We start from the raw sequence: 22859 nt of genomic DNA, 5'->3' as shown, positions 1-22859 counted from the left end.
GTTCATCCTGGTTGCGATAGATTATTTCACAAAGTGGGTCGAGGCCCAATCGTATGCGGTGTTGAAAGCGTCGCACATTGCAAAGTTTATCAGAAACAACATCATCTGTCGCTATGGGGTCCCAAACGAGGTCATTTCAGATAATGGTTCCCACTTTAAGAAGGAAGTGATTGACTTGTTGGAGAAATACAACGTGGCTTTCCATAAGTCATCCATATACCGGCCGCAAACCAACGGAGCGGTCGAGGCCTCCAACAAGAATATCAAACATATACTGCAGAAGATGGTGGAAACCTACCGGGATTGGCCAGATAAGCTGCCATTTGCTCTGTGGGGCTACAGGACTTCAATTAGAACTTCTATCGGAGCAACTCCGTATTCATTGGTTTATGTGATGGAGGCCGTTCTACCTATCGAGATTGAAGTTCCGTCATTACGAGTATTGGCTGAGTGTCAAATAGCCGAAGCAGATTGGCAGCAGAGCAGCTTTGAGGAACTCATGCTTTTTGACGAGAGAAGACTGAAAGCACTGTACCATGTCCAAGGCTATCAGCGCAGAATTGCCCAAGCTTTCAACAAGAAAGTTAAGTCTAGGAATCTAAAGGAAGGAGATTTGGTGCTCAAGGACAACCGAGCTCCCATCCACGACCCAAGGGGCAAGTTCAGACCTAATTGGACTGGTCCCTATATCATCAAGGCTATCTGGTTAGGTGGAGCTGTGGTTCTGATGGACCTAGATGGCCTGGAATTTTCCCAACCGATCAACATGGACAAGTTGAAGAAATATTACCCCTGAGAGGCTCGCTAGGCCGAAAACCCGAAAGGGCGACCTAAGCAAAAGTTAGAGCACAAAAAATTGGAAAATATAAAAACTGAGCTCGCAAGGTTGAAAACCCGCAAAGGGCGACCTTGGCAAAAGTTAGAGCGTAAAAGGAGAGTGAAAATACTCGAGTGAACCTGAGCCTGAACTACGTAAGGCTTGATTCCCATCTTTGGGATACGTAGGCAACTTCATCCTGAAGTTCAGCCATAAACTTTTCCTCGATCAACTTTGTCCATTCGATCATCTCAGTCATATCAGCATCCATTGGAATCTCCGGTGCAATGCTATTCAGACTAAGGGCAACTTTCCGTTGCCATGCAGTGCCGCGGTACTCTTCAGACTAGGGGCAACTTTCCAGTTGCAGGGATCTGGGGTTGTGCATCTCAGTGATAGATCTTAGGCGTGTCCAGTTCTGATCCATATCAAAAATGGTTTTGAAAAGTTTTAATAAAAGTTGACTTTGTTCAAATTAATCTCTTTACAACTAAGACCATTTTTGGACCAAAGCGGAAAATTTTCAGTACCACAACCTTCAATTTCATTGATTTCAAAACAGAGTTCTCCTGCTCTTGCATACAATCGAAGTTGCTTTTTATTACATTCATAAAAAAAACTTGAAAGTACTAATAAAGCAATAAATCCGGGGCATAGTCAAGTCAAGTATCCCTGCGCCCCCTCCCAGAGCTGGTCGAAGCCCCTGATGCCAAGCTGGGCCCGACCTGTGCCTCCTCATTAAGCCAGTCCCAACACTCGTCAGACAAAGTGCAACTGAAAGTGGAAGCAGGGGCCAGGAGCTCTCTAGTCCTCCATGCTGTGGCATATCGGGCAAGCTGTGCACCTCGGACCGGGAAAGCAGCCGGGTACTCAATCCCCTTTGGCGGGCAAATCTGATCATGACCGAACTGGCGCAGGAACCGAAACGGAAAGTAGAACACACAGTGGGTCAGACCAATCAACTGGATCCCGATCAGCCGGGACATGCTATAGCTCATTGCCGGGAGATTGAGCCAAGGACAACGCCAAACAATACGACCTGCAGACAAATTGCACATCCAGTCAAACCACCACCTTTCATCAGGGGCATCGACTAGGCGCTACCGAAAGAAATAGTCTCGAGCTGAGTAGGCTGGGCAAGAGTCCACAACCTGCAATTTGTCCATCAACTATACCTGGGGAGGGATGAAAAATGAGAGAATAAAGAATAGAGAGATGTACGATGAGAGAAAAGTGAGAAAAGGGTTTTTGTGAGAAAAACCGAGCCTGAGGGCCGAGTGATGTGAGCAAATACATATGTAAGATTGGGTGGGAAACATTACCTGCAGCAACAGTGGACTCCCAGCAAATCTAGTTGTCTCCCAACGATAGATAACATCCAAGCCCATCAGCGTCTCGACCAAGGTCATGGCGATGCAGCTCTTTCCTTCTTTCAAGCCTTAAGCAACTTCAATCAGACGAATGCTAAATCCGCCAAAGCCCGAGGAAAGCAGAAAATGAGACAGCAGGCACAAGCAAAGGGCGTGTTTCCAGAAACCTTGCCAATAATGGTTGCTGCAGTCACCAGCGTCAGAAAAGCGATGAATCAAACCGAGGATATCCAGTTCCCCATTACAGATCAGAGACCGAGCGTCATGCGCGGTGAGTCCACACATCCGCCCTAAAGCTTGGGCGTGGCCAAAGCGGAACTGGGGCAAGATCTCTTCATGACATTCAGATTCCATCAAAACTTGAAAATCTTCAAAAGTTGGACATACCTCTTGCCCGCCAAAGCTAAAGACATGCGTCACCGGGTTCAAAACCTCGCCGCGGCATGGAGGAAAGGAAGGTGCAGCGAAGTGCGACTCAGCGCGAACAGTGCATTCAAGCCGAAACCCCGGAAGTTCAACTTTTCCGAACCATCTAGAGAAGCGATCCAAGCTGTGAGATTTTCAACGAGAAACGCCTCCATTTTGTGCAAAACTAAGATGAATTGAATGAACCACGGAGCTAAGGCTTTTAAAGAGGAAAAGACACTATTCGGGGGACAAGTGTCAAAAATTTGACGGTTGTCGGCCACCTTTTCTGGCAGGCCGACCGTTTCTTTTTTCAAAACCTGGCCGATGGCCTCCCCTTTGCAATAAATCTGGCCGGCCGGCTCCCAAAAGTAGCCGGCCATGCTTCAATGTGTGTCTTTAGCCCTGTTTTACCCTCCAAGAGAAAATTTCAAGCATTTCCATGCAACGGGTGTGTCGAAGGCCTCTATTTCCCTCTGTTTCAGATGCGTTCCGTTGCCCAGATCGTCCGAAGTACACTTTGTTTTGTTAAGTTTTGTTTATCGAGTTGTTGCTTTGTTTATCGAGTTGTCGTTTTGCTTATCGAGTTGTTTGTCGAGCTGTCGTGTTTCGTGTTTTTGAGTTGTTACTCTTTGTTTAAGCAATTTTTGTTTGAGTCTTGTTTATTGAGTTGTCAATACTATTATGTCTTGCTTATCGAGTTGTAAACTTGCTAAGGTTTTGTTATATCTTAGAAAGTTAAGTTGTTGCGTCGGTTCACTACCTGACTGGGCAAAATGCACAATGCACATTTCCATTCAATCTCATTATGGTGCAAAATGATGCGATATGATGCTAAGAGTTTAAAATACAACACTTTTTTTTAAAGGCTGTTTCATTCCATCATGCCTCACTTGTTACAACATTTTACAGACTAAGGCACAAGTTTTACAAAGAATAAAATTGTCCGATAATGTGCAATGTGCTACAACTACTAGCAAAAAAGATAAATAAAACAGGAAACAGCCACATCTGTGCTCTCAAGAGCAGGAATAAAAGGCCCTCTTCGCCCTCTTCTGCGAAATAGACTCTCCGCCACCATCGCCATCATCATCATCTGAATCGGAGTCGTCATCCTCGAGATCCCCCTCAGCCTCACCTCCACTCCCGGAACCAAGACCGGAGCCATCCTCTTTGTCAGCAGATGTCTCCGACTGACGATCTGCAGCCTCTTCCTCCTCATCCTCACCAGGCTCTTCCTCTACAATGTGTGCTCTGCGTCTATGAGACGCCCCCCTCCAGCTCCTCAAAAAGGCCTGGATGGCCCAGCTCCTCGAAAAGGCCCCCATGGTCCACCTCCCCGAGAAGGCCCAGGTGGCCCGGCCTGCGGCTGAGCATATACCAGGGGCATCTAAGAATAAAGAGTTCAATTTAAATACGTCAGTCCAAATATGTACATCACATGCAGATACAAGAAAACTACATGAAGTGGGTACATGTAAACACAGTATATAAGTGAGGTGTGTGTCAGATGTGCTCTACACAAGTAGCCTATCAATGCAGTAGAAATCAGTATATCATCAGAAGTATGATAAATGCTAGAGAACTAAAGGGTACCTAGAAGCCCATGATGGACAACTGCGCCTCCCTCCGCAGGACCATCCCCTCAAGTGAGGCTACCATCTCGAGCACCTGATCCATGTACTCAACAGGGGGCTGCAGATGCAAAGGCAAGGGTATCAGTAAAGGAATGAACGTCCAAGTATCTGAGTAATGAATCAAAGCCGTAAAACATACCGGTGGTGAGTCGGGGTCTCTGACATATCGATGGCCGACCATCGGAGGCTCTATCGGGATCGGAATCGGAGAGGTAGTCCCATATTGCCACCCCATCAACTCGGTCGACATGTCCGGCCATCCAGGATGAGGATAAGTCGGAGGAATCGGGGGAACCAATCCACCCCTACCTCTAGATGTACCAGCCCTGCTGGTGGAAGGGACGTCTGCAGCCCGAGCCCGGGCCTGGCTCGAAGATGGCATGCCAGCAGGCCTCATCGTCGAAGTACGAACTCCCGTCAATGGAGGCATCACGTATATGTGACGGTAAGTAGCGTAATCCCCCTCCTCAAGATGTAGCAAAGCATCGGTACCCAGCATAGCACTAACAACATCCCGGGAAGAGAGCCTATCAGCAATCCGCATATCGACTGGGGGTGCTGAGGGAGGGTCCTGAGAAGTGTACCCCCAGACCTGACGCAAGAAGCGGTCCCCCAAAAACCAGGCCCTACCAACTGGCCCTTCGAACAGGATCCTATACCGGGAGGCACCCCACCCTCCAGCAAACTGGAATCGGAGACCTTCACCTAAAGGCGCCCAGGGTTGCCATGTAATCTATGGATAACAGACGCATAAACCAAGCAGAAATCGAAAATGTACAGGACAAATCAAAGATGAAAACAGAAAGAACTGAGAGTTCTGAAATACCTCCGTCGACCGCACCGTGTCAAAATACTGTCGCAAATAAAGGAGAGACTCCTGAGGTCTTGGCCGGTGCTGGCCTTCAAATACAAGTGAGTACGGGGTCACGAGAGGTCCCTTTACCACTAACTCCGGGGCCAATGTCGGGAAATACACATAGACCCACAACTGTGGAAAACAAAGCAGAATACGAAGTGCTGAGGGCAAAGTGCACGATACAGAGTATAAAGTGCGCCGTGTGTGCAATGTGCAAGTAATGAGGAGCAGAAATGTAAATCAAGAGGGCAGAAAGTACCTCCCAGGCTCTCCAATAGCCGCCGAGTAAGTCCCTCCGTCCGCGGGAGGTCGCGCTCATGTAGCAATAAAGGGTAGCCAAACCGGCGCCACCCCAGTCATACCGTCTAACCTGTGACAGGTCCACCAAAGCACTCAACAGATAAAGCCCAACAGTGTTCCCCCTGTCGGCAAACAAAGTGGTCCCGAAGAGGAACATCAGAAAGCCGCGGGCATACTGCGCTGCCTTCTCAGGAGTCCCGGGCTCCATCTCCACCCGCCGGAAATGGGAAGAGAACCAAGTGTATCGGACTCTCCCCGAAGATCTATCAACAGGCGGGCGAACCCCCAGCAAATATATCCAAGCAGCCTCCCACTAGCCCATGTCCTCGTCGTAAGGGATGGGCCAACCTCCCACCTCAAGGCCAGTCAGTACAGCAAAGTCAAACGGGGTCATAGTCAAGTCCCTCGTGGCAGAAAAATGGAAGGAGTTGGTGGTGTCCCACCATCTCTCTACCAAGGCGGCCATCAACGTCCTCCTGGCAGGACAACGAGATAGCCCAGTACAGAAGGGCCCAAACCCCGCCAAGTCAACCAAATCCCGAACAGCCTCCGGGAGCTCGGCATACCAATCTCTCACCGCGGTAAAGCCATATCCCCGCACAGTGTGAGATGTCACCTGCATTCAGAATAAACACATGTTTCAGCATAAAATGAATAAGCTGCGTGCAAATAAAATGAATAGGCTGCGTGCAAAGTAAAGTAAGTGAGCCGCGTGTTCAACTCTCAATCAGTGTGTGCTGCGTGTTCACCTTCAATTCGGGCTGTGTGTTCAGAAAATCAGTGTTTGGGCTGCGTGTTCAACTCTCAATCAGTGTGTGCTGCGTGTTCACCTTCAATTCGGGATGTGTGTTCAGAAAATCAGTGTTTGGGCTGCGTGTTCAACTCTCCATCAGTGTGTGCTACGTGTTCACCTTCAATTTGGGTTGTGTGTTTAGAAAATCAGTGTTTGGGCTGCGTGTTCAACTCTCAATCAGTGTGTGCTGCGTCTTCACCTTCAATTTGGGCTGTGTGTTCAGAAAATCAGTGTTTGGGCTGCGTGTTCAACTCTCAATCAGTGTGTACTACGTGTTCACCTTCAATTTGGGCTGTGTGTTTAGAAAATCAGTGTTTGGGCTGCGTGTTCAACTCTCAATCAATGTGTGCTGCGTGTTCACCTTCAATTTGGGCTGTGTGTTCAGAAAATCAATGTTTTGGGCTACGTGTTCAACTCTCAATCAATGTGTGCTACATGTTCACCTTCAATTCGAACTATGTGTTCAAAAAATATGTGTGTGGACTGCGTGTTCAACCCTCAACCGATGTGTGCCGTGTGTTCACAATCAATTTATGGGCTGAGTGTTCAGGAATTCAAGTGATTGAACCGTGTGATCAAAGTGCAAACAGAATGCATGAAAAATTCATAATATGTTACAGAAAAGGTAAAAATGAAGTAAATACCTCTCGTGCCTCATGGGAGAGGTGATACTCTGGCTCCCGCAGAAGGAGATCCCCGGGTGCTCGCTCGTCGAAATCGGTGAAGTGATAGAAAACAGCCCGCGGAAGAATGTGTGCTGGTGGCTCGTACCTCTCGGGTATGAAAGGTCGAACCCCCGGAGGTAGAGCCATGATATCGGGATCACCTCCGGCGTCCGAAGGACCTCCACCGTGGGGGAAATGACCAGCCATTTCAAAAAAAATCTGCAAAAGGGGCAAAAATGAGCCAAAATTGGAAAAAGTCAACAAAAGTCAACTCTCGGGAAATGAAAAAGTCAACAAAAGTCAACTCCCAAGAAAATCTTCCAAATATTGAGAAAAACTCACCTCAAGTGGCGAAAATGAGAAAAGAAGCCCCGAAATCAAAATTTAATCGGTTCAAAGTGCTTAAAACTGAAAGATTTCGCGAAAACAACTTGCGTGGGACATTGGAAAACGCGTATAGAGCACAGATCTGAGGGAGAAAATGGTTTGGGAAGCTAGAGGAGATGTTTTCAGAGCTGCACTTGTGAGCACGAAGTGTTTGGATGAGTGTATTTAAAGAAAAGAGGCTGAAAAGACAACATTGGCCCGAATCTGGGCTAAGTGGCCGACCAGCCACATTTTCTGGCAGGTCGACCATTCCCTTTTCAAAAACTGGCCGGTGGCCTCCCTCTCCCAATAAAGATGGCCGGTAGTGTTCCTCACATGCCCCCCAAGGTCCCTACAAATTTTGGGGAGGATTGGAGTCCCCGGGACCTGAAAAAGTACAAGAGAAGTGCACTTTCTGTCGCGAAGTCGCTCCACCGGAGCCTCAACTTCAACTTCCGATGCGTGTCTCATCATTACTCATCGAAAGTGAGATATATCCTCTTGAACATGTTGTAACCTCTCTGGGAGGTGAACCGGAGGCCGCAATCAAGTCGCCCTCGCCGAAACGCGCATTTCCTTGCTCATTGTTTTGTGACAAACATACATCCTGGTTTACGCTTGTTCTGCATTATCATGCACATAACTTGCATTCTCATGCACATACTTGCATTGTTATGCACGGCTCTTTGATATCACCGAGCCTCCATCCTTAAACTCGCGTCGTCACGCGCGTTCCTTCCCACATTGCGGTGCACTTTTCCATCAACACCGCGATTGTCTGCATTCGATATCACATTGAACATATGTTGTTAGATATGTTGTGCTTGTTAAGTTTCTTTATTTTGCAGGCACGATATTGTATGTACGGTTCATTTGAAGCTGGTGCAACCAGACGAATCGTACAAGTATCGTATCTTCTCCGTGTGAGACACGACGAGAATTGAATAATTCTCTGCATTCCTAACTGCATGAAATGTAGTTGTTGCTTTGCATTCTTGCTTAAAACTGTTGCATCTATTTGCGAATACTTGCCTCATTACAGCTTGCTGCATTTGCATGATCATGAGCTACATTCGGCTTTGTGCATATCATTTTGCATTTTGCCCCTGCCTGCGGGCACATCTCTGTTTGTCTTGCTTGTTTGTCTAAGTCTTCGGCCTTGTCAAAAATGGGTCGTCTCTGGGCTTTGACATTCACTCCCGTCACTTATGACTTTCGAGTTCTGTCAAAGAGGGGCAACTATAGACACCCCATTTTTGACCGACCTTAAGACTCAGACGTCACCGATTGAGCGCTTGGTGATGTTGCATATCGTGCTCGTTCAGAAGTTTCAGAGTCTCGGCTGCGAGCCTTGCCTCCGAACTTCCGGACTCTTTCATGCTTTGCCTCGGTTTGTGAACCAGGCTCTATTTTCTCTTCTCAAAGGGAGGGAGAGGTCTCGTAGATCATCTCTCAGTGGCCGTAGGCTACGTTTCGTGGTCGTAGGCCATTTTGCCCATTTGGAGCCCGGTTTCCGGTTTTTCGGAGCCGACGGCCGTGTGCCTCAGTTCGGGACCGCTTAACCACCTTCGTTTGCTCCGGTTTTTGGCATACATCTTATTTGCTCCCTTTTGAGGGACACTGTGGCTCGAGAAACCAACTTCGTGGTCGAACACCACTTCCGGTGCCTAACAGTCAGTTTTTGGGGCCTCAGGCTGCGCGTTTCGGCCCCCGAACCTTCATTTTGCATCGGTTTGGGTTCATTCTTGGCAGGGACCTCTGTTTCATTGTTAAGAAGGTCGTAGAAGGGTGGGAGGCCAGCAATTGTTCTGACAACCAATTTTATTCCTCCATCGCCCTCCGTCGCCCGTTTTTCTCACTTGAAAGCCAATGTTGACCACCCTAAGGCCACTTTTTCCAGCCCTAAACCACATATTTGTGTTGTACACACCTGGGAGGCCACCAATATCACATGGCCGGCCAGTAATTGTGTTTGCCCCTTTTGAACCCCTCCTAAAAGTGACCTTTTCTCTCTCTTGGTTCACTTTCTCCAGTTTTTGACCACATGGTTGTGTTGTGCACACATGGGAGGCCCTCTTTTTGGCATGGCCGGCCATTAATCTTCATTGAGCCTTTTGACCCTTGGCCGGCCGGCCATGGGGAAGGCCGACCAGCCACCTAAACCCTAGCAAACCAGCCGGCCTTGATCCTCTCTCCAGGTACATTACAAAATATATTCTGTTTGCCCCCAGATTGTGTATCTGGGGGGGCTGCACTTTTGGGGGGAAACTTGAATTCATTTCCCCCCCTTTTTTCCCCCTCTTTTTCCCACACTTTTGCCTATATATCAGGCCCTCCAGCTCCCATTTGAAGGGTTACAAATTTTGCTCTAAGCCTCCTATATTGTATCTCTCTCTCCCTACACTCCAACCCTCAAAACCTCTCAAACCCTACACCATTTCAACACCACCACATCGCACCACACCACCACCATCCTTTCCAACACTTGGAGCTGGTTTTCCAGAGGCAAGGAGCACCTTTTCTCAAGCCAAGAGGCTGTTGAAGTTTGGTCTACAAGGGTGAGCAATACTTTCCCTCTTTTTGAGCTTCTTTTGCATGTTTTCTAAGCCATACTTGCTTCCATTTTTGGGCTCCGACCCTAACTGAAAATAGTCATGTTTTTATGTATTTTTCATGATTTATTAAGAGTCCTTCCATGTTTAAGGTCTCTAGCTACCACTTGTTTCTTTACCTCTCTTATATGCCTCTTTCTTGCATAGTATTTTAGGCTCATTTGTAAACTGTTTTGAGCTTGGTTATAAACTGTAAAGTGGCTTATTTTGAGCCCTTCTTCAATATTGTTCAAGGGCTCTTCACTGTTTGAGGCTTCCTTTTGTCACTTGCCTCTTTATCCCTCTTTTGGCCTTATTTTTGCATATTTTGTTAGCCCCTTGTGATTGCATTTTTGGGCTCTGGTCCAAACTGTAAATAGCCTTATTTTGACCCCCTTTTCATGTTTTATCAAAGGATCTTTGCTGTTTGAAGCTCCCTTTTGGCTCTTTGTGTTTAAACCTCTTTTTAGGCCTTATTTTGCATAGTATTTTAAGCTTGCATGTGCACTGTTTTGGGTTTGATCATAAACTTTAAAATACCATATTTTGGGCCCCTCTTCAACTTTTTTGAAGGGCCCTCCTATGTTTGAGGCCAGCAACCATCACTTGCTTCTTTGCCTCCCTTTTGGCTCATTTCTTGCACAATGTTTTAGGCCTGTTTGTGTTTAGATCCGTGGCTTGTTGTAAACTATAAAGTACTTCATTTTGAGCCCCTCTTCAACTTTGTTGAAGGTCTCTTCGCTATTTAGGGCCAGAAGCTGTTACTTGCTTCATTACCTCTCTTACGGGGCCATTTTTGCATGCTAGCTTATGTCTATTTTCGTCCTTTGTTTGGCCTTGCTTAAAACTGTAAATATGCTTGTTTTGGGACTGTCTTAATTCTTTCTTCACACTTCATGTTCAAATAATTCATGCTTTGTATAGCTATAGGCCATTGCGTGTGCCTAGTTTTGCGTTTCAGGTTTCATTTCATGCATCGGATACCATATTGCCATGTTTCGGGGCTGTTTTGCATCATATTTTGGTACTAAAATTTGCATGCTAGTATGCCATATTCCATGCCTTGCCATGTCTTGTTACAGTGGCATTTGGTGCCTTAGGGTCGGTCCTCGGTTTGCGTGCATGTGTGCACGCATCTCAAGTGTCTCATTTTCATCTAATGGCCTCCTATGTGAGTGCGGCTGAGGTCCACTCATGTTGGTGTAAGCCCATATTGCATTGTGTATGCCATTTCATTTCATTTCATAACATTGTGTATGCTAGGCCGTATGTTAGCGCATTGTGTATGCCATGTTATCTCATGCATCGTGTACGCCATTTCCTAGCATTGTGCATGATAGGTTGTATCTTAGTTGCATTTCATGCATGTCATGCATATTGCATCGTGTTGGGGATAGGAGTTAGCCCGAGCACGGGAAACGAGAGGCGTTTCATACTCCGAGTGACGGAACGTGTCTCAATTCCTCGGTCGCCGACCCTCCGGATTATCCATGATGGAGTCTAGGCCTTGTTGTGTCCATATGTGCATTCATTTCATATTGAGTCGTGCAATTCGACTCCTCGGCCATCATGCATCGAGATGCGTGATTAGTGGCACGAGGATCGAGGACTACACTCCCTGAAGGGTAGTCATGCATACATATGTGAAAATACTTTGCCATGCCCCTTTCTTGCTCTCTGTTACAGCAAATCAAGAGTCAGCAGCCCTCCGGAGCTTGGCACGCATCCCAAGAACAATTGCAAATAGAAGCTAATTGGGGCATCGCAATGGATTTCCGCGCAAGGCAACCCGAACATGCATTATTCATCATCCGAAGAAGAGTCAAGGCAGTCCCTAGCTTGCATGCCAGTTTATTGTTTTCTTAGTTAATTTGGTAATTAATTAGGATTTTTGTACATATTTGGACTGTATTATTTATTTAGACTGTACTATTTATTTGGGACTTTATATTATTTTATTCGGACCCTCTGCGCAAGGGCAATGTTGTAATAAGTGTGCGTGTGTGTGATGTATGTCTTCCAACCCCACGTCTTTCTCCCTTTTATTTACCCACTTATGATGGTTAGATTAGGGCATATTTCAATTAGCATACAGTATGATAGCATGTTTGCATTCATTCATCTGTTTTGCATGCACTGGGCTCGGCGCATCATACTAATTGCATTGTATTTTCAATTCCAAGTTGAATACATGTTAGCTGTAGCATTTCATATGTCATGTTTAAAATAGCCGAGCCTGCTACAGTTGTATTTTTGCATGTGTTGCATTAGGCATTTCCGTATAATTAGGATCATGCATGGATTTCTAATTAGCTTCTGTTTTGGCTTGGAGTACTCGGTAAGTTTTATGCTTTAACATCCTTGCATGCGTGTGAGTGACTGCCATGAATAGCATGCTTACCATGAGGCTATATGCTTATGTGATATAACTGCCTGAATGCTTGTGGGTGAAGGTTGGGTTATTTGAATTGGAACAATTCATCAAATGCGTGTTTTAAGCCCACTAGATAGTGGCAAAATCATATTTTCTAAGCCCACCCGAGGGTGGCAAATCCACGTCTTAGCCTACTTGCGGGTAGCACCATCAAACCATTTTCAAATAAACAAACATGAAATGTTTTGTTCCAATTCAGGCGATCCAGTCTATACTTGTATGCTGTGCGCATCACATAGTAAATCTAGGCTAATAACCGGAATAAGAACGCATAATGTTTTCAAAAATAGATATCATGGTTAGTAGAGGCCGATCTTTGATCGGGCGAGCGGGGGTGCTCACGAAGTGACCTTCCCCAATCGTACCCAAGTTCCCGAGCCGAGGCAACTTTGGTGATGACGGACACGTGGCCTTAGGCAAACGAGTCAGGGTTTCCTAAATTTCCCCAAAATAAAACATTTAGGTGGCGACTCTGTATCTGGCAAAGCAGTCCATATTTGGCACTTCTTTCAAAATCTGTTTTCTCAAAACGATTTGCCGGATTTGGACTCTTTGGTTCAGATTTAGAACCGTGACAATTTTTGAGTCCAAACTGTAGTGAGCCCAATATCGAACGGAACGGGGGGGACTCATTCCTTCCCGGGGCATTCGGGGACGTCTACAGTAGCTTAGCGAGGGAGGAGTCTGGGGAGGCGGGTCCGTCAAGGACGACTGTTGGAGGAAGGATTGAGGCAGAAGTGATTGAGAGCTTCCAGCAGTCAGACTTTTATAAGCACGAAATGACTGAGTTCTGGGACAGTGGTTAGAAAATGTTCAAGCGTAAAGCTGAGGAGCTGTTCCCAGACTTGGACCTGAGTAGTGTGAAAATCGATGACGACGATGTGGCCCAATCCCCCCTTGATGAGGGTATTGAAAAAGAAGACCTTGTGTTCAGTGAAGAGGAGTAGTTTGAAGAAGAAGAAGAAGAAGAAGAAAGCCTTGCACAGACCTTGTGTGTTTGTGTTTGTTTTGTTTGTTGTTTTGTTTTGTTTTTTATTTTGAATGGTTGTAATGAACTCATGTACAAATTTCTAAATAAATAAAATTACAATTATGTTTTCATTTGATTGTCTGTGCTTTTGCAACTGAAATGAATGAGGCATGGGCGAGGCGTGTGTATAACTCATTGTGAAGTGCAAAGTGGAGTTAAACTTGTAATAAGAACTAAATTTAAAAACTCCTCAGTGTAGAGTGAAATTGAAGTTGTAATAAAAATTCAATGCAGGGCAAAGTTAGGAACTCCTCAATGCAGAGTGAAATTGAAGTTGTAATAAAAACTCAATGCAGGGTAAAGTTAAGAACTCCTCAATGCAGAGTGAAATTTAAAATATAATAAAATTATAAGTTTGTGTTTGCCACACTGCTGAAGTAGATTAGGGGAGGTCTCGACCTTCCATGTCCTAAAGTCGGTAGGTGCCCGGACGTGGTCAGGCTTTCACAACGTAAGGTCCCTCCCATTTGGCTGCCAGTTTACCCTCAGTCGGATTTTTGGTGGCAAGAGTTGCTTCTCTCAAGACAAGGTCCCCTATAGCGAACTCCCTTGGTCGGACTTTGCGGTTGTAGCGTGTTCTCATTTTCTGTTGGTATGAGGCCAGTCTGACAGCGGTGGTCTCTCTGAGTTCTTCAATTAGGCCCAGGTTTGCCCGACGGAGCTCTTCGGTTAGTGCTGGATCCGGATGTAAAACCCTGGGAGTAGGCAGACCGACTTCTACTGGAATAACAGCCTCAACGCCGTATGTTAAGCGAAAAGGGGTTTCCCCAGTGGGAGTCCGAGCTGTAGTTCGGTAAGCCCAGAGTACATTCGGTAGTTCCTCAGCCCAAAGTCCCTTAGCAGCTTCTAGCTTAGTTTTGATGATCTTTAGGAGAGAATGGTTAGTGACCTCGACTTGGCCATTGGCCTGGGGATGACCGGGGGAAGAGAAACATGGTTGAATCTGGAGGTCAGCATAGAACTTCCTGTACTTCGCGTTGTCAAATTGTTTTCCGTTGTCGGAGACGATGGCCTGAGGAATGCCAAACCTGCAAACGATCGACTGCCAGATGAACTTGGTTGTGTTCCGCTCGGTGATGGTGGCAAGGGGTTCTGCCTCTAGCCACTTGGTGAAGTAATAAATGGGGATAATCACGACCTTGGTCTGGCCTCGGCCGGTGGGAAGTAGACCGACCAAGTCGATCCCCCATTTGGCGAACGGATAAGGGCTGCAAAGTGTGATCAACTCTGTCAGAGGAGCATGGGGGATGTTGGCAAAACGTTGACACTTATCACATTTGAGCACGAAATCAGTCGCATCTTGATTGAGAGTTGGCCAGAAATAACCACTACGAAGTATTTTGTGGGCTAGAGACCTGCCGCCCGAATGATTACCACAAATTCCCTCATGGATTTCCCGCATTACATAGGTTGCTTGAGCCGAATTGAGGCATCGCAGGTATGGGCGTGAAAAACCACGTTTGTACAAGACGCCACTGACCAGGATGTAATTGGACGACCGGGTCCTGACTTTGGCGGCCTGCTGTTAGTCATCTAGGAGTTTCCCCGTTGTCAAAAATAGGAAGATGTCGGACGCCCAAGGGATAGGTTTGTTTTGGAGGAACTGCACTTCTTGTAGGTCGGGTGAGATGGCCAGGTGGGCTAGGTATTCGAGGCGAACACCGTGGCTGAGGTCGGACTGGTCTGCAGAGGCCAATGAGCCATCTCATCTACCTTGGAGTTTTCCACCCGAGGTATGTGCTTGATGTGGAAGGTATTGAAGAGGCGAACAAAGGGGAGGGCCATATCCCTGTAAGCCCGCATTGTGTCCTCCTTGGCATCGAATTCCCCCGTAATCTGGCCGACAATGAGCTGGGAGTCGCTGAACACCCGGATGTGGCTGACTCCAATGTCCTTGGCGAGCCGGAGTCCTGCTATCAATGCCTCATATTCAGCCTCATTGTTACTGGCATTAAACAAGAAACGGAGAGCACATTTGAAATAGTCACCCATAGGGGCGGTGAGAATGAGGCCAGCCCTACTACCTTCCCTGCGGGATGATCCGTCGACGTTGAGAGTCCATAAATGCGGGTCTTCTGGCTCGGTAGGGGTTGGTGGGGGTGGAGGCACAGCGGTTGGGGTAGGATTAGTGAATTCCAGGATGAAATCCGTGACAGCCTGTCCCTTAATTGCTGTTCGAGGCCGGTAGGAGATGTCAAACTGAGTGAGTTCCACTGACCACTGCATGAGTTTGCCGGAAAGTTCTGGTTGTTGCATGACCTTCTTCAAGGGTTGGTCGATGAGAACCACTATACAATGGGCCTGGAAGTAAGGATGGAGCCGTTTGGAGGCGGTAACCAAGGCCAAGGACAATTTTTCTAACAGCGGGTAATTCTGCTCTGCTCCCCTGAGAGCCCGACTGATGTAGTAGACCAGCCGTTGGACAGAGTCGTCTTCCCTGATAAGAGCTGCACTGACTGTGATGCTTGAGACGGCTAAATAGAGGAAGAGGGGCTCGCCTGTAATTGCTTGTGAAAGGAGGGGGGATTGGCCATGAACTGCTTCAACTGCTGAAAAGCCTCTTCAGATTCAGTTGTCCATTCAAAAGTTTGCCGAAGAACTTTGAAGAATGGTAGGCACTTATCTGTTGCGCGGGAAATGAAGCGGTTGAGGGCCGCAACTCGGCCAGTGAGCCTTTGAACCTCCTTAACCGTTCTGGGTGACTGCATCTCAATCAAGGCCTTGATCTTTTCAAGGTTAGCTTCAATGCCCCGCTGACTGACCATGAAACCCAGAAACTTCCCAGATCCTACGCCGAAGGCGCACTTCTCTGGGTTGAGCTTCATTTGGTACTTGCGTAGGGTGGCGAAAGTCTCTCGCAGGTCGGACAGATGATCAATAGAGAGTTTGCTCTTGACTAGCATGTCGTTGACATATACTTCCATATTCCGACCTATCTGATGATGGAAAACGGCATTGACCAATCGTTGGTAGGTGGCCCCAGCATTCTTCAGTCTAAATGGCATCACGCGGTAGTGGTAGGTACCTCGGTCGGTAATGAAGGATGTATGTTCCCGATCGAACGGGTGCATCAAGATTTGGTTGTACCCGGAGAAAGCATCCATAAAGCTGAGCATTTGATGACTGGTCGTGGCGTCAACCAGCAGATCTATGCGGGGAAGAGGATAGCTGTCTTTGGGGCAAGCTCGGTTTAGGTCAGAGTAATCGACACAGAGTCGCCATTTGCCATTGTTCTTGCGGACTAAGACCACATTTGACAACCATTTAGGGTAATTCACGTTTTTGATGAATTGAGCCTCAAGGAGCTTGTCAACCTCTGCGGCTATAAGTGTATTGCGCTCTGGATGGAAGATGCGCTGCTTCTGGCGGTAAGGTCGGAAATGGGGTTCAATGCTGAGGCGGTGAGTTATAAAAGAGGGGCCAATGCCCGACATGTCTGAATAGGTCCAGGCAAATACATCATTGTGCTCGATCAGAAGGGTGGTAAGGTCGGCCTTAGCTTGGGGGGATAGTTGGCTGCCGATCTTGGCAGTTTTCATTGCGTTGGTGGGATCGATGGGAACCTCAACGAGCTCCTCCACCAGTTCTCCTCTAACCAGTTCGTCCTCATCTCGGACGTCAAGTCCTTCAATGATCATGGCCTCCTTCAGCTTGACTTCCTTGAGTGAGGCGACATAGCATTCCCTGGCTACGGTCTGCTCTCCCCTTACTGTCCCGACGCCCAGGTCGGTAGGGAACTTTTTGGCGAGGTGGTAGGTTGAAGTGATAGCTTGGAAAGCATTGAGGGCGGTGCGACCAAGGATGATGTTGTAGGCAGAAGAACAGTCGACCACAAGGAAAGTGAGCAACTTGGTAGTCTGACGTGGGTATTCGCCGATGGTGAGGGGGAGATCGATGGAGCCAATGGAGGTCACCCGGTCGCCAGTGAAACTGACCAAAGGGGTTTGGAGGGGAGACAGACTTTCCTCCCCAATCTTGAGCTGGCAGAAGCAGTTGAGGGATATGATGTCTGAAGAACTGCCGTTGTCAATGAGAACCCGTCTAACCTTATAGTTGGAGAGGAAGGCAGAAATGACGAGAGGGTCATCATAAGGATAACAGATACCTGTACAGTCAGTGTCCATGAAGGTGATGGGCTCTGTCCACTGCTTAGGCTGTTTGGAGGGTCGGTCTACCGTGGCAACTGCTTTGTCCGAGCCTTGCCTTATCTTCCTGAGTTCTGCCCTCTGAGAGAAGCGGGATGGTCCGCCACAAGCAAGGCCACCTGAAATGACTTGGATTTCACCAACTGGCGAAGGGGGATTACCTGGCGGCCGAGGCTGTTGTGGGGGGCGATCATGGCCTTGGTTAGGTTGGGCTGGCTGCCGAGGTGGGGTACGCCAGCGGTTGTTTCTGAGAGGCTCGGTTCTTTGCCTCTGCTGTGGGCGGGTGTCCGTGAACCAACTGAGACGCCCTTAACGAATTAGGGTCTCGACCTGATCCTTGAGGTTGATGCAGTCATCAGTGTTATGGCCATGGTCCTGGTGGAAATGACAATATTTGAACTGGTCTTTTCGATTGGAATGGGTCTGTGAGGGTAGGGGCCATTTGAGGGGGTAGTCCCGTTGGATCTGGTGGAGGACTTGTTCCATGGGAGAATTAAGGGGCGTGTACCGCTCGAACCGATCAGGTGGTCAGGCTGGTGCCGACCGGTCAGCGCGAGGGGGTCGGTCGGCATAGTAGGATGTTTGGCTATTATACTGGGTGTTTCTGGGTTCTGAGTCTTTTCTCTTTTCTCAGTGGGTTGGGTTTTTAGGTATTGGATCCTACCGAGCGGCTAGTGAATCTTCAGCATTCATGTATTTCTGGGCTTTGGAGAGTAGGGCTGCCATGGAGGTCGGGGGGTTTTTGGAGAGGGAAAAGAGAAAATCGGACGATCGTAGCCTGACCATAAAAGCCGTGAGGATGACCTTGTCATCGTTTTCCGCTACTTGCAGGGCTTCGGTGTTGAAGCGGGTAACGAAACTGCGCAACGACTCCCCCTTGGTCTGACGGATGTTGAGGAGTTAGGTTGTCGGGCGGCGTTGGCGCTGGGCTCCAATGAAATAGCTAAGGAAGGAGTCGCTGAGATGCTGGAAAATGGAGACAGAGTCTGCTAGTAACTGGCTGAACCACAGTCGAGCTGACCCCTTCAGTGTCACGGGAAAAGCCCGATACATGATCTCGTCAGGGAAGGCATGGAGGATCATGAGGGTACGGTAGGTCTCCAGATGGTCGACTGGGTCCGTCGTACCGTCAAAAGAGTCAATGGTGGGCATCTTGAACTTGGCGGACAGAGGTTTGTCCCGGATTGAGGCAACAAATGGCGAGCTTACTGTGGTAGAGGGTTTATGCTGAATGTTTTGCATAACCCCTTGGAGTTGGAGCTTCATTGCTCGGAGTTCAGCGTCCCAGAGGGGAATGTGGTCACCATGGTCAGTTAATGGGGGCTAGACACTGCTGGCTTCCCCTTCAAGGGCTGGTGCCACGACCGAAGGGTGTAGGGGTGGAGGTGGTAGATTTATATGCGAGGGAGGAGGTTACAAACCTTCCAAGTTGGGTGGATAGGGTTGCGGAACAGTATGGCTCAGGGCTCTTTCTTGGTTGGGTGGAATATCTGGAGGTGGTGAAGGAGGCATCGGAAGGTTTCTTTGGAGTAAAGCATTTATCAGGGCCTGGTTTTGTTCGGCCATGCGGTTAATGCTATTGGTAAGCTCAATGATATACTGTGGTGGGTTGTTTGGATTGGGAGGGTCAGTTTGATGGTCGACAGCATTATAGTGAGAAGCCATGGATCTAGTCGTGACCATACACTTGGATGGGTAGGAGGAAAAGGTTGTTAGGACAGGGTCTCCGGCGACAATGAGCACAATTGACGTCCGGATAAGAACCAGTTCCCACAGACGGCGCCAACTGATGATACAGTTTGTTCCAGTAAATGGACCGAACTGGTCCAAGCTCCTTAAGCCCAGGTCCAAATGATCAAGCCCACCGGATAACCTGCAAACAAGTTCAACGGGGAACGGGATAGTCCCCCCGTGAACCCTCCGACGAGCAAGTCAGGAAGAGAAGTAGAGTGTAGAGGGAGAGATTAGAGATAGAAAAGCTTAACCTTCTTCTTGTCTTCAACGTTTGCTTATATCCTTTGGTAATCATTTCGCTATCCCTTCCGACCTGATCTCCTCGCTGAAAGTGTATGTTGTAGCTTACCTTGTTCAGGGTAAGGGGATCCTGTTCCGACGGAGAGGTGTTGTCGTAATAAATGCTGTGATGGGCTGCATTAATGGTAATGTGCTGTGACAATAACTTTGCAGATCTTTGTCTGCTGATGTGGCTCGTCCTTCACCTGCCATGTGTCTGAATGTCATTGGCTCTTTATGCCATGTTGGATTCCAGCTATCCTGGACCTCACCAGCTGGGTTATGTATTGGGCTCCAAGTGATAGGCTTGGGTTGTTCATAGTGATTCATGGCCTTTATGGGCTTATACACGTCAAAATTGATTTGCTAGATATTTGATCTTTGATCTGGTTTATAGGTATGTATTGTTTCGATTTTGTATATTATGTGTTTTTAGAATTTTCTTTAGTTTTGATTGAATTTATTTATGAATATATGTTGAATAATTTCATTTTTACGAATTGAAGACGTGATTTGCTGGATGATTTCTCGATCTGGTTAGGTATTTTACGAATTGAAAACGTGATTTGTGAATACTGAGAAAGTTCTTAGTATTGTTATGAAGTATTTGTTCTGATTTTTATTGATGTGATCTTTTCTTTGTTTAGATTGAAAGATGAGTGAAGGTTGTACGAGTGCGCCTATTTTTTTGTTGTGCAAGTATAGTGGTTGCACATTTGCAATTAAGATTGATCAAAATGTTACATATGATCAGTTAGTTGATAAGCTATGTTTGAAATGGGATAGTTTGCAATCTGATAATATTTGTCTATCTTACTCATTACTTGGACATCCTAGTTATACGTTGGACAACAATGAGGAGTTAGAGTAAAAGTGTATTGATGTTTCCTTGTGTCGACAAAATGATGATAAAATGATGATAATATATCAACCGCTACTTCAACCTCCAACCTTGAAAAGTGTATTGTTGTTGTTGTGAGAGTAAAAGACTCAACCATTAACTGTGGTTATCTCAACAAAAGATTGGATTATGCAGAAAGAGAGTCAATGTTGGATCTTGAAGTTTGTGATATTGCATTGTCTCATGACAGCAGTAAGTCTATGAACTTGTCAAACAAAGCATCTACATCCTCCAAACATCCTCCAAAAGGAATTCAAGGTTGGAGGTTGAAGTAGAGGTTGATATATTATCATCATTTTGTCGACACAAGGAAAAAGTACAGTTGTTTGCTGGTTGGGCAGTTAGTATTATACATATAGGACAGAAATTTGAAGGTGGAATTGTTGAATTTCGTAATGCATTGTCGAAGTTTTCTATTGAGTGTGGATTTGAGTTCATATTTGTTAAGAATGATAAAGTTCGTGTTACCACACAATGTTTGTTTAGAGAGACAAAAGGTTGTATATGGAATGTTCATGGTAGAGTGGAGAATGCTAATGGGTTCTTTTATATAAGGAAGCTGAACAATGTCCACACATGTGGTGCTGAAGTACATACGATGAATCATTCTCGTATGAGTTCTGATTTAGTTGCTGATTTGATTGTTGAAGGTGTTCGTGATAATCCATTGACACGCCCAGTTCATGTTATTCGGGATTTTAAGTTGGGGTATGGGCTGAGAGTTAGTTATCATCAAGCTTGGTTAAGGGTAGAGAAAGCAAAAGGTGAGATTTTTGGAGACTACTTAATGTCATTTGACTGGTTAAAATGGTATGTGGATGTTGCAGAGAGTTGCAATCCAGGGAGTTACATTGAGTTTGAGTATGACGATGATATTAAATGGTTTAAGAGATTATTTGTTGCTTTTCATGGTTCCATTAGTGGATTTGATTATTGTTGACCTCTCTTATTCCTTGATGGCACATTTTTTAAGGAAAGATTTAGAAGAAATTTACTTGTTGCTACAGGAAAAGATGGAAATTAAGGTACACAAGAAATATGTTTTCTCTGTTCTGAAATTGAGAAAGTTCTCAATTTAGAAATATGATTGAATGTTTTAAATTTTATATAATATTGTTGTTCTATATGTATTTTTTATTTTTTCAGTTATTCATTTTAGTGTTTGATATTTTGAATGTTAAAGTGTTCCCATTTTCTAAGAATAATAGAATATTCTCATTTTTTCTATTTTTTACATGTAGGGTTCTTTCCTGTTTGTTTTGCAATTGTTGGCTAAGAGAATCAAGACAACTAGCGTTGGTTTTTGAAGCATTTGAGTACAATTGTTTCACCAGAACAAAATATTATATTCGTGTCAGATAGTAACCTTGGATTAGTTGAAGTTTTGCTAAAGGTTTTTCCAATGGCTTTCCATGTTTATTGTTTATATCATTTGAAGATGAACTTGAGGCATCATTTGCGTGGTATGTTTCATGGATTGAAAGAAAAGCTGATCATTCTGTTTAGGAAATATGCATATGCTCCAACTGAAGAAACATTTCATTAATGTTTGGTTGAGTTAAAGACTGAAGGTAGGTCAAGAGTTGAAAAGTTTTTAGATGACATACTATATAATCATTGGAGTAATGCATATTTTCTAGGGCAACGCTTTAGAGAGATATGGTCAAATGTAGCTGAATCTTTCAATTCGTAGATACAAGAAGAACGCCACTTGCCTATCACAAAGGTGATTGATAGTGTAAGAATTAAGTTGATGAGGAAAATTGCTAAGAGAATGGAACTTGTTAATAAATGGAATAGTGTGATATGCCCCAAAATGAAGCCCAAGTTGCATGATGCTTTTAATACTTCGAGGCTATGGATTGTTAGTTCATCTCGGAATGATGCCTATGAAGTGCATTCACACCCATCTGTTTTAGCTGACATTAGTAGACGAATATGTTCTTGTGGCGAGTGGCAATTGAAAAGGTTTCCATGTGCACATGCAGTTGGTGCTATACAAAAGAGACATGATTTGAGTTTATTTGTTAATCAATACTTCTATGTTCAAAGTTATCTAGAGTCCTATTTTTTTCCCATATATCATGTTTCTTCAATTTGGAAACCAAATTGTAATGTTGATGGTGATAGTGATGTTGTTCTTCCTCCTTTGTCTAAGAAGCAACCAGGAAGGCCAAATAAGAAGAGAATTCGTTCCAATGGTGAGAAAGTAAGGCAAATTACTTGTGGTAGATGTGGGAAGGTTGGCAGTCACAATAAGAAATCGTGTAAGGAGGCTTTGTGATTTTTTGTAGCTGCTTTGTGATTGTAAAAATTTCGTATTCATAAATTTCTTGAAGTAGTAGTTTGTATTGTTGAGAGCTGAGTAATAATCTTCTATGTTTTGAATAAATTGACATTGAATTAAAAGTGAAAATATTCTTAGTTTCAAATTTTAATTTTGAAATTGTTTGTGATAATATTGTTTGGTTGGCTTTGTGTTTGTTTTTAATGTGAATTATTTATTTGGTTGGTTTTTGTAAATAAACTTGACTAT

At 45.7% G+C, this 22859-nt stretch overlaps 1 protein-coding gene across 1 annotated transcript in view; it reads left to right on the top strand.

The window, feature by feature from the left end:
* Positions 1–22607, top strand: part of LOC145803778 (uncharacterized) — a 35206-nt gene extending 12599 nt beyond the window's left edge. The window contains exons 2-6 of the mRNA XM_082897119.1: positions 20445–20581; positions 20683–21044; positions 21151–21348; positions 21565–21618; positions 22017–22607. Coding sequence (XP_082753245.1) covers positions 20445–20581; positions 20683–21044; positions 21151–21348; positions 21565–21618; positions 22017–22607 — 1342 coding nt within the window. The remainder of the gene's footprint in view (positions 1–20444; positions 20582–20682; positions 21045–21150; positions 21349–21564; positions 21619–22016) is intronic.
* The last annotated feature ends 252 nt before the right edge of the window (positions 22608–22859 follow it).

This window comes from Camellia sinensis, chromosome 12, assembly GCF_055761805.1.
Source record: "Camellia sinensis isolate YWXY chromosome 12, ASM5576180v1, whole genome shotgun sequence".
Taxonomy (NCBI): Eukaryota; Viridiplantae; Streptophyta; class Magnoliopsida; order Ericales; family Theaceae; genus Camellia; species Camellia sinensis.
This window is presented reverse-complemented; position numbering and strand designations above follow the sequence as displayed.